Here is a 12,194-nt window from a genome sequence, read left to right on the forward strand (position 1 = left end):
TGAGGGCGGCGGTATATAAATATTTGCCAAAATCAAAGCCTTTTCCCCTAACCTACCATATAGGAAAACATACCTCCCCTGTTAGTCAACCTTAGCCTGATAACAATTAAAAGGTGTCCCTGCTTTAATTAAAGTGCTAACCCCCCTAGAAAAAGAGGTGTGGATCGAATGGTATTGCTTAGAATATTCACCCCAATTTAACTGTAAACTAGAAATATTTGTAAAATGTGTCTCCTGTAAACAAAGGAACGTTACCCCTTGTAACCTCGCTATTGACCTGACCGCCATCCTCTTCCTTGGATCTCCCATACCTCTTATATTCTAAGAATACACAATAAAACTTTCCCTCCTTAATACTGTGGGTTCACTCATTACAAAATCTAGAAACCATCCTTAACGCAAAATTCCTATACAATATACATATATCTTTAACACTCAATCTTATGTGGTTATTTCTTACAACTTGTTTCCTTATACTTAAGCATTCATTATACAGTGCTCTTGAAATGTGCTTCCCCCTCCCTTCCCCACATCCTATATACCAACCCTCCCTTATACCCTTACCCCCCCCTCTCTCCAATCACACCCACTCTTAAATGCACACACTTCTCCCATTGCCTCTCCAGGCATCCCCTGGGGCCTTCTAATGTGACCTTCCCATACAAAAACTTCCCTCTCCATTCTATCGTGAATTCCCACCTTCGCTCCCCCCCAAAAAGTACTCCAAACACAAAATATACCCCATACCACACACATGTGGGGAAAACACCCCACTATCCCTCCCATGTAGAGGGGCGAGATACTTGTCGCTCCCTCTCTATCTCACCCTCCCACTCCCCCCCCCCCCATCTATAATAACAAAAAATACCATATACCAAAAATACCATATTTAACAATCACCTCCCCCGCCCCCCCTCCCCCACAGCCGAAGACGGCCCAGCGTTCTCCCCCCTCTCCCCCCCCCAAAAACAGGGGGGGGTGAAGGGGAGGGGGGAGAACCCAAAAGAAAAACGTCAGTCAGTGTCATAGTCCCTGAGGGTGGGATTCCAACCATTCCTCAACCCCTCCAGGGGTTTCAAATATCATAGTCCCTTCAGGTGCGTTTAATCGCAGTCTTGCTGGGTATAGTAAAGCATAAGTCACGTTCCTTTGGCGGAGTTTGTGTTTTACTTCCCCGAATTTAGCTCTCCTTCTGTGCAAATCTGGCGAGAAGTCCGGGAAAATTGATACTCGTGAGCCATTGTATACAATCTTACCCATCTCTCTGGCTTTACGTGCAATAGTTTCTTTGTCTCTGTAGGACAATAGTTTAGCCAAAATTGGCCTTGGGGGAGCACCAGAGTGTGGGGGCCTTGCCGGGACTCTATGCGCCCTTTCAATAGCAAACAATGGTGAAAATGTCTCTTGGCCAAACATATCTCCAAACCATTTCACCAAAAAGGCTGCAGGATCTGGTCCCTCAGTGTTCTGGCAAGCCTACTATCCGAACATTCTTCCTCCTCATCCTATTCTCCATTTCCTCCAATTTACTTTCCTGTTTAGTTAACTGTTCTTGCATAGTCTTGACTACCCGTATCAAAGGCTCTAGGTCGTCTTCAACCTGACCAATCCGGCCCTCTAAGGCTGTAGTCCTTTCCTGAATTTTTTGAATATCTTGTCTGGCATAGGATACTTCCTCCTGAATGGAGATGAGTTGAGCACCCAGAGAGTCTCTGCATGAATTGACTGCCATCAGAACCTCTTTTAATGTTGGCTCCGATTCAGATTCCACCCCCCCCCCCCCCCCCAGGCCCCCGCCTCAACTGAAGCAGGCCCACCCCCTAGGGTTACGACATTAACCTGACCATGGGTACTTTCCGTATCTTCACCTCCTTCCAATACCGTCCCCGGGTAATTTGACCCATGGCTTTTCCTTGTACCCTTAGCGCCTGACAGTCTATTCATTTGGTTTTGTTGTCCTTGTTGAACACCTTTAGGAGGGGGTCTGGCCTGGGTTATGAGCGTATCTTTCAAGTTTCGCAGCCGCTTGGCTTGCTTTAGTCGCACGGTGCGATGGCATGATGTCTTTGATTTTGCAGTAACAGAAAAATGGAATATAATAGATACAATTTCACTACCTTGGCTCCTCTAGTGAATGCAGTAGAGTTCTTATCTTATTCTCATAAAGAAAAGAAAGGGAAAAGCTTCGGTGCCGGGGCTGAAGTGGGGGAGAAATATCAAGCAGGCAAATATATATTAGTGTTTTGAAAAGCTAGCAGGCTTTAGACCACAAACTGTTATGCTATCCCAGCTTCAGTCAAAAAAAGACCCTTTAATAAGGAGCAATAACCCAGCAGATCAAGAGTCCTGACAATAGCATCTTCACTTAATCTTTATATGTCCCGACAGATTACAAAAGATTAAAGTGAGCCAACAACTCCTTCAAGAAACCAAAAAAAAAAGAGCTCCACTTCTTTAGTTATGCTTAAGCTGTCTGCTTGATTATCTCCCTGGGGATGCAAAAGGTATCACAGCTGTTTCTCATCCCTTTATTTTAGAGGTTTCTGCTTATTTCATCAGTCCTAGTTTTTGCTTGCTTTTTTTTTTTTTTTTTTTTTTTTAAACAGTGGTTGTGCGGAACTAGTGTACCCAAAGTACCTCTCAACCTTGCTGATCCCGACGCTCCGGTCCTAGTCCGAGTGCAGCTGCTCCACAGGGGGGAGAGGAGACTGTCCCTTCTCTGGTAGTACGCCTGCTAATTCCATCACAAGACGGGACAACCAGCATGTGGAGAAGAGGAGGAAGAATGTCCGTTCGCCGTGTTGTCCTGTAAGCCCCGTCACTCAAACCGCCATCCTAGCCACGGGCGGAGGGGGCCAGCGGGAGAAGACTCCGCTCAGCGTGGAGCCGCTCAGCGAGAAGCCACTCAGCATGGGGAGGGTCAGCGGGAGGAGACGCCGCTCAGTATCGGAACATGGGGAGGGGAGCGAGACGCCGCTCACTCACACACACACACCCTCCTCCAACATCCGGTCACGCCCCGGGACCTAATTGATGGGCATTTTAGATGTAAGTTTTTTTTTTTTTTCCTTAAATTTCCCTCCTAAACTTGGGGTGCGTGTTGTACGCCGATAAATACGGTATCATCTTTACAAAAAAAATGTACATCATAGATTTGTACTTTTTATAAAGTTTAAAAAGGGGGATTTACACTTTCATCAGGACAGTAGCATACCCTTAACCTCATTCCCTTATGTGAACCCAGTGAGAACTCTCCCTGCTTGTTGATGGCCAGCATCTTCGAGGATGCTAGAGCATTTGGAGAATTTGGGTTTGTTCATCGGGAGCAGCAGCTGCTGAGAAACCCGTAATTAAGGGACAGGTGGAAAGGTTTCCAAAAGCTTTGTTATATTTTTCTAAAGTTTCTCTCCTTCAGTTAATAGGAAACTTCCTTCTTGGAGTTGTGAGTCAAGATTCTTCCCTGGTGGTTTCCGGGGGAGCACTGGATGCCATTTTTGATGTATTTGCTGATGGTGATGAAGCGGAGAAGGCTGCTGTGGAGCTAAAGTTACATCAAGCCCTAAAGAAAATTCAGCCAGCTTTCAAATCAAAGGTAAAGGCTCATCTAGTTTAATTATGCAATGCTAACCATATATGCTTGTTCAATGAATTATAGCAGTCAGGAAAAATACCGTTATTGTTTCATGTGCCAGATGAGCCTGCAGTATTGCCATTACTGAGTACTGATATTTTCTATTTTACAGCCCAACTCTTAGCAAAGTATCCTTTGCAGTGGGACTCTGCACACACTGTAAGAGTTAAAGTGGTATTAACACGAAAGCAAACATTTTGTATATTTCAGCTTACCATTTCTTTAGCTGTGAGTTTTTTCTTTTTTGAACTTACTGGCTTGATCACTAGATGAAAATTAGAAGCAAGTCTGTTTTTTAAAAGAGCAAGCTCTCCAGCAAATTGTATCAGTTGCAGAGAATACACAAACCATTTAGCACTATAAGGGATGCTTACAATGATCAGATTTTATTTCTGTTAAATGAACCATTTCTGCGAAACCTTTTTTGGTGTATGTAAAACCTTTATCGCAAAAGGAAAACTGGACTGACTGGACACTAACAAAGCTTTAGAAGAGACACCCCCTGGGTGCCCCTATAACTGTGCCCCACTGTGTGCTGGTGTTTAAAGGACAAAAGTTCCATCACCTACAGAGACGCTCGCTCGAAAACCACTTGCCCTCCAAAAAATGTGCCCCCCTTTATGACCAGGCCATTTTTTGTGATACGCCACTATGTTATTTTAACCACTTGCTGCCAAATCTCGTACCTGGAACGGCATTTGACATCAAGTGGCCGTTACCCTGGTACTATATTATTATTATTTTTATTTTTTTTAGAGATGTCCCCTCTTTGCCTTCTGCTGCTCTCTCGGGCTCTCCCGTCCCACTGGGAGACCCAAGCTACTAGCCAGCACCTCCGCTGGCTAGTCAAAGACCCTTACAAAGTGCCCTGTCCTCTGTGCTAGCACGCAAAGGTGAACTCATGCAACGGTCACACAACCATCAATCATCTTAACACGTGAACAAAAAGTGCCTGAAAATGCATGGTCTTAAAGTGGCTAGCTAGTGGCCACAGGGCGAAGCGGCATTGCATAACATAGTTTTGACCAGCCGAGCCATTCTGCCGCAGTACAACTGTGGCGGCTGGTCGGCAAGTGGTTAAGGTGTCCTTCCAGCTATTGAGATTTTTTTTTTTTATATACTCTTCCATGTCTAAATGCGGTGCAACAATCAAGCCAATAAGCTTCTGTTCACATTGATTGAAAAACTAGTACCAGTCATTCATCAACTTTAGATCTTTCAGCCTGTCATTGGGGCTTAGATCCCATCTAAGGCTCTTTGGTGTCATTTTTTTTATTTCATGTACTGTTCTAATGCAGGGCTCGACAAATCCCAGGCGCCAGGTCGCCATTGTGACTAGAAATTGTTCCCTGGCGCCTGGGTTTTTGTCACTGACAGGTGCCTCTGCTACTCTGTATCTGGTGCCTCCAGACACAGGGCACTGTCTGGTAGTCGGGATGGAGCAGGAAGAGAGCGGCTCGGCAGCCTCCGACATCCTCCTCCTTCTCCACACACTGTTGGCAGAGCAGCGCCGCAGTGTGTGAAACTGTGTAGAGGAGCTGTCAAAATTGAGGCTGAATGTCGGGGTGGGCGGGCGGGACCCTGCTTTCCAACACCAGCCGATGGGATCTGGGCGGGCCGATACGTGTATGTGGCCCCTCCCGTTTCTTAAGCAGCCCAATCATTGGCTGGCTAGCTGCCGGGTCCTGCCCACCACGCGTCCCGCCCACCTCTGACATCACGCTGAATGTGTCAGCTCCTTGCTCTCCATGCAGTTTCACACAGTGCAGCACTGCAGGGAGCATTCAGTTTCACAGTTACACTATCGGCTGTGAAACCTGCCAGTGCCATCTGCCAATGGCAGTTAGTGCCACCTGCCAGTGCAATACAGTGCCACCTGCCAATGCCAGTTAGTGCCAATGCCATCTGCCAGTGCCAGTTAGTGCCACCTGCCAGTGCAATCCAGTGCCACCTGCCAATGCCATATGTCAGTGCCACCTGCCAATGCCATATGTCAGTGCCACCTGCCAATGCCATATGTCAGTGCCACCTGCCAGTTATTGCCACCTGCTAATGCCATCTGCCAGTGCCACCTACCAGTGCCACCGGCCAGTGCAATCCAGTGCCACTTGCCAATCTGTGCCACCTGCCAGTGCAATCCAGTGCCACCTGCCAGTTAGTGCTACCTGCCAGTGCCAAGCGGTGCAACCTGCCAGTACAATCCAGTGCCACCTGCCAGTGCTGCCCATCAGTGCCACCTGCCAGTTCCCATTAGTGACACCTCAGTGCTGCCTATTGGTGCCCATCAATGCCACCTGCCAGTGCCCATCAGTTCCAACCTCAATGCCGCCCCATCAGTGCCCATTAGTTCAGCCTATCAATGAAGGAGAAAAAAAACTTATTTGCAAAATCTTATAAGAAAACAAAAGTTGATTTTTTTTTTTTTTTTTTTGGTCTTTTTCTCTTGGCATTAGGCATGAGCAATTCTTATTGTCCGATGCCCCAGACATGCAGTTCTGGGCGCTGGGCAGAGGATTTAAATAACTGGCTCCTAATTTTTTCAGCTGGCTCCTAGATTCTAAGCAAATTTGTCAAGCCCTGTTCTAATGTACTAATATCCAACCAGGATCTCACTTTTTTTTTTTTTCTCCATAGTGTGTTTAAGTTGAGGAAACACTTTAATCTATATCAAGATTAGTTTCAGAATTAAGTTAAAAAAAACTTCTTCAGTGTTCATGTTTAAAGGCTGACCCTTCTCATGACCATTATATATATATATATATATATATATATATTTCTTATTTCATGTAAATTTCAAATATTTTCTGTATCACTAAAACCATTGTGTAGGATTGTGAGACTGTTGGTGGATCAATATATGCATGCAGTACACGGTTTGGCCACTTGGTGGCAATATGGATGTGCTGTATGTTGATTGATCCAATATTGTTATGGGAGCAAAAAGAAATTATAATATCGTTTTCTTATTTCATTTTAACCAAGTAAATTATATCACTGGACCAAGGGATCGTGCTGCCTAATTTGAGTCCTGTGATTTATTTATTTTAAATGTCTTCGTTGTGTAGTAACTGTTAGGTGTGATTCACACCTATGCATTTTTAGTGCTTTTTGCATTTTGCAGATTTGTACTACAGTCCATTCACCATGGTTTCCTATGGAACACGTTCTGTTGTGCAAATCTGAAAAATGCAAAAAAGCATTAAAAATGCATAGGTGTGAATCCGGCCTTAATGTCCTTTATTTCTATTATTAAATTGATTCGTTTGTGTGTGTGTGTGTGTGTGTGTGTGTGTGTTTTTTTTTATTTTTTTTACGTGTCTCTACTTTTGCCTATATATGGTTTCTTGTACGGGTGAGACAACATTACAATGCCTCTGTACATATTGGTGTTTCAAGCTGCAAGTCACCAAAGCTTTATTTTGAGATTTTTTTATTTTTTTGCAAACCAATTAGACCAGCCTTTCTCAACCTTTTCAACACAGAGGAACCTTAAAATAGTTCTCCAGTCTCGGGGAACCCGTGCTAAAAATTAGTAATCTACAACTCATGATGCATTCGTATGATTGTCAGGGGGAAGAATGGTCCTTACACTTGTGGTTGGGAAGAATTACCTCCTTACAGATAGTTAAAAAGATCAATGGTGTCAGTGGGAACTTGACTGAAAGGCAGAAATTGCCCAATGCTGAAGGAACCCTAGTTGAGAATCACTGAATTAGACTGAATGGTGGGGTATATAAGACATTGCTAAAATGGTGGCGGTAAGCTTCCTGATGACATGTTGATCACAAAATGCATTGCGGTTGCGCGTCCACCTGTAACTATGTTGCTTCTGGTTTTCTTGGTTCCGACCTCCAGTGCTCTGGAACTCATGCCGCAACTTGAAGAGACCTTTTTTGTACTAGGCTGGCTGTACATGTTGGTGCTAACTCATAGCACCTTAAAATGTAAGTGTGCATTTGCTATTCTTATGCTGGGACATTTATTGCAATAAACTTATTGCGCTATATTTACTTTGCTTCTTTGGTACATATAATTCAGGAGATATACCCTGAGCTGAGGCCCTCTTCAGATACACAGGGATACCCACAGAATCTGATTCTTATAAGGCTTGTGTAATTTAGTTATCTGAGTGTGTATTTCTCACACACGAGTGATGGTGGAGCACAGTTGGATATGTGCAGTGGCAAATCGTTTTATCACGGTGATTGGAGTCTGTTTAAAGAGGAAGTAAACCCTGATGGGTTTACTTCCTCTTTTTTTCCCTGCAAAGGTAAAGCATAATGGACTACTATGCATCGCATAGTAGCTCATTATGTGTCACTTACCTGACACAGGAGCCAGCGAAGTCGCCGCTGATCCCTGTAGTCCGCCGCATCCATGTTGCTGGTGGCGTCTCGCAGCTCCGACGAATCACAGCGGCGAAGCCGCGATGACGTCACTCCCGCGCATGCGCACGGGAGTCGACAAATTAGGCAAATCCATTCATGGATTTGCCGCATTTAGTGCGCCTGCGCATGCGCCGTAGACAGCGGTGCCCATTTTCGGGCAAATATCTCCTAAACCATATAGGTTTAGGAGATATTGCTTGGACCTACAGGTAAGCCTTAATCTAGGCTTACCTGTAGGTCCAAGTTGTTTGGAAGGGTTTACTTCCTCTTTAAGGATATTCTTCTTTTTTACTGTGGATTATTATTTTTGGACTGAATGAATACTTTGTCAGAAACCATGAAATCAGACTGAGACAGAAGTACAGTTAAAGCACACTTGTTTAATAATAAAAGTAAAAAGAATAAACTTAGTCAAAACATAGTCAGAGTTCAGTAACCAGAACGGATAGTCAGCGAAGTCGGGAATAAAAGTAATGGAACAGCAAGCGGGATCTGGAGCCAGAAGGGATGTCGGCAAAGCCAGTCTTTAAACGGGAACGCAAGAGATAGTTTCTTGTGATGTGACCAAGGCAAAGGCAGAGCTCCTCTGGACTGGCTTAAGAAGGTTGGACTGGTGAGCAGGATCATCAACAGCTGAGTAACTGTGGAGAGAGATGGGAGCTGGCAATTAGCCGACAGCTGAGCGGCTAGCTCAGAGAAGGAAGGGCTGAGCCCAGCCCTGACATACATATAGTTGTATATTGATCTTTACTGATTCATGATATTTGAGGTAGAGCTGGACTATTGTTCTTTTGTCCTATTTTGTAAGGCAGATTTATTTTCACTTGAAAAAGGGGTAAGCTGTACTCCTGTTTCCTACGTTTTTATTTTTCATAAAGGTTTTCTGGCGCCACTTCTTGTTGTTTTAACTCTACACTATTGAAATGTGTGTTTTTTTTTTTGTTTGTTTTTTTCTGAAAAGCAAATAAAATGCAGATTTTGATGATGAATTTGCTAAGGTGGCCATAAAAGGTGCTTGTAAAGAAACCAAAACAAATAATTTCAGAAATTGAGTTATGTGTAATAAAATGGAATGACACAGGGAATCCTTTGTTGGTAATGATGATGGCTTCAAGACACCACCTGTATGGAGAAACTAGCCGCATGCATTACTCGGGTCTGATTTTTGGCCCAGTTTTCAACACAAAGTCTTCAAATCTTTAAAGGGGAGTTCCACCTGAAAATAGAAATTCCACTTATCTGGTGTCCCCCCACTCTCCAATGTCACATTTGGCACCTTTCAGAGGGAAGGGGAGGAGGGGGGGGGGGGGCAGATACCTGTCTAATACAGGTATTTGCTCCCACTTGTGGCAATCTACACCATGTAGATCCCATCCACCACACTGTCTTCTAAGCGAAGGCTTCACTTCCTGATTCCCTTTCTGGAGATGCTGGTACCTCCCCCCGGTAGCAGAGGACATCACAGGCGCCCTGGACAGGTAGTTTTAAAAGTCAGCAGTTGCAGCATTTGTAGCTACTGACTTCTTTTTTTTTTATTTTTTTCAGCCGAACTCCGCTTTAAGGTTCCGTTGGCCTCTTCTATGAACTCTAATCTCTTCTTTCCATAGATTTTTCTATTGGATTTAAGTCAGGTGATTGGCTAGGCCATTCTAGCAGCTTTATTTTCTTACTTTGGAACCAATTGAGAGTTTCCTTAGCTTTGTGTTTGGGATCAAAGGGTTCCTAAATAGTCTGTCTGGTTCAGTAGGAATTATGATAATGGGAAAGACTGCTGACCTGACAGTTGTGCAGAAAACCATCATTGACACCCTCCATAAGGAGGGCAAGCCTTAAAAGGTAATTGCAAAAGAAGTTGGATGTTCAAATAGTGCTGTATCAAAGCACATTAATAGAAGGTTATGTGGAAGGGAAAAGTGTGGAAGAAAAAGGTGCACAGCAGCAGGGATAACAGCAGCCTGGACAGGTTTGTCAGGAAAAGGCCATTCAAAAGTGTTGGAGACGTTCACAAGGAGTGAACTGAGGCTGGAGTCAGTGCATCAAGAGCTACCACACACAGATGGATCCTGGACATACGCTTCGAATGTTGTATTCCTCTTGTCAAGCCACTCCTGAACAGCAAACAATGCCAGAAGCGTCTTACCTGGGCTAAAGAAAAACAGACCTGGTCTGTTGCTCAGCAGTCAAGTCCTCTTTTCTGATGAGAGCAAATTTTGCTACTCATTTGGAAACCAAGGACCCAGAGTATGGAGGAAGAATAGAGAGGCACAGACTGTAAGATGCTTGAAGTACTGTGAAGTTTCCACAGTCTGTGTTGATTTGAGGAGCCATGTCTTCTGCTGGTGTTGGTCCACTGTGCTTCATTAAGTCCAGGGTCAACGCAGCCCTCTACCAGGAGATTTTGGAGCTCTTCATGCTGCTTTCTGCAGACTAGCTCTATGGGGATGCTAATTTTCCAGCAGGACTTGGCACCTGCCCACACTGCCAAAACCTGGTTCAATGACCATGGAATTACTGTGCTTGATTGTCAGCAAACTCTCCTGACCTGAACCCCATAAAGATTCTATGGGGCATTGCCAAGAGAAAGATGAGACATGGGACCGAACAATGCAGAAGAGCTGAAGGCCGCTATTGAAGCATCCTGGTCTTCCATAACACCTCAGCAGTGCCGCAGGCAGTAATTTCTGCAAAAGGGGCTTAAACTAACTACTGAGTACATATGCATGCCTATACTTTTCAAAGGTCCGATATTGTTCTATGTACAATCCTTGTTTTATTGAATGCATGTAATTGCAGATTTGGGGTTTTCATGAGCTGTAAGCCATAATCATCATCACAATTATGACCAATCACGGCTCGAACTAACTCGTATATTAGTTTAACCTTTTAAGTTGCATTAATGAAATAGATGAACTTTTGCACCGTATTCTAATTTTTCTAGTATCACCTGTATGTTTTGCAACAATAAGATTACGAAGGTCTTGAGAGAGCTCTTTGCTTTTACCCATCATAAGATGTTTCTTGTGTGACACACCTTGTTAATGAGACACCTTTTTATAGGCCATCAGTTGAGACTGAACCAGCTGATATTAAATTGCACTGACAAGGGGCAGGATTGCTTTTTAATTACTGATGGATTTTAGGCTTTCCATGCTTTTTTTTTTTTTTTTTTTCCCCCCCCCACCTCCCTTTCTTCATATGTTTAATACTTTTTTCCCTGTGTCGTTCCATTTTACTACACATAACCTAATTTCTGAACATCTTTTTTTTGGTTTCATGGATTGCATGGGCTGTTACTGACATGTAGTGAAAATTTAGAAAATGTCAATTTTTAGAAATATATTTACCTAGAAAAATTGGTAAAAATTATGACATGTTCAATACTTATTTTACCCACTGTATATTATAGATAGCTACATACTCTACTCTATTCTCCCAGAACTTGGTAAGAAGCGAACCGATAATAAAACCCTATGGCACCCTAAACCGAAATCCAGTATATATGGATTCCCATTTTTAGAAGTAGAGCAAAGTATTTTAATTTGCAACAAGCTCATCAAATGTAACGTTTTTAGCTATTGTGAAACGGCTGTGCTCATTTTTACTCCTCATTCATTTTTTTTTTTTTTTTTTTTTTTTTTTTTTTTTTTAACAGATAAGGAAAGAAGGCAAAGAAAAATATAGTACAGACCAGTTGTGCGTCCTGGACAATGTCAGAACAAATCTCAGACGTTTCATTTTCTATCTACAAACTGTGGAGAAAAAACTTAAAGGCTAATTGAAAACAAGCTGTATTTTCATACAAAAAGGTTACTCATACATTTGGGACTATGGAGAAGTGCATTTCTCGCTTTTTTAAAGCCCATGAAAATTTAATAAATTATTTTGTTCCTTGACTTAAACAAAATTGCATATTTTCGAATGTCCTGCAGCATTGGCTGACATTTTTATAATAAGGTTTATTTGGTATAAGTATTTTTGATAAAACTGATATATTTGGTTCAAAATACTGTAAACCGCATAATCTTTAATTGTGATAATGTCATATGGTTCAGCTTGTAGAACAGAAACCAAATTGCCTTTAATCACAACCTCAATCTCATTTAAATTGTAAAACGGAAACCTTGTTACACCTTTTAAAAATGTTATAATGGCCACTGTCTGCATATAAAATCCTC

At 43.0% G+C, this 12,194-nt stretch overlaps 1 protein-coding gene across 1 annotated transcript in view; it reads left to right on the top strand.

The window, feature by feature from the left end:
- Nucleotides 1-11,923, top strand: part of HEATR3 (HEAT repeat containing 3) — a 126,909-nt gene extending 114,986 nt beyond the window's left edge. Inside the window, exons 14-15 of the mRNA XM_077458350.1 lie at nt 3,416-3,592; nt 11,672-11,923. Of these exons, the coding sequence (XP_077314476.1) occupies nt 3,416-3,592; nt 11,672-11,794 (300 nt within the window). The 3' untranslated portion in view covers nt 11,795-11,923. The remainder of the gene's footprint in view (nt 1-3,415; nt 3,593-11,671) is intronic.
- The last annotated feature ends 271 nt before the right edge of the window (nt 11,924-12,194 follow it).

Source organism: Lithobates pipiens, unplaced genomic scaffold (genome assembly GCF_037356315.1).
Source record: "Lithobates pipiens isolate NorthernLeopardFrog02 unplaced genomic scaffold, aLitPip1_a1.2 Scaffold_10, whole genome shotgun sequence".
In the NCBI taxonomy this organism is placed as follows: domain Eukaryota; kingdom Metazoa; phylum Chordata; class Amphibia; order Anura; family Ranidae; genus Lithobates; species Lithobates pipiens.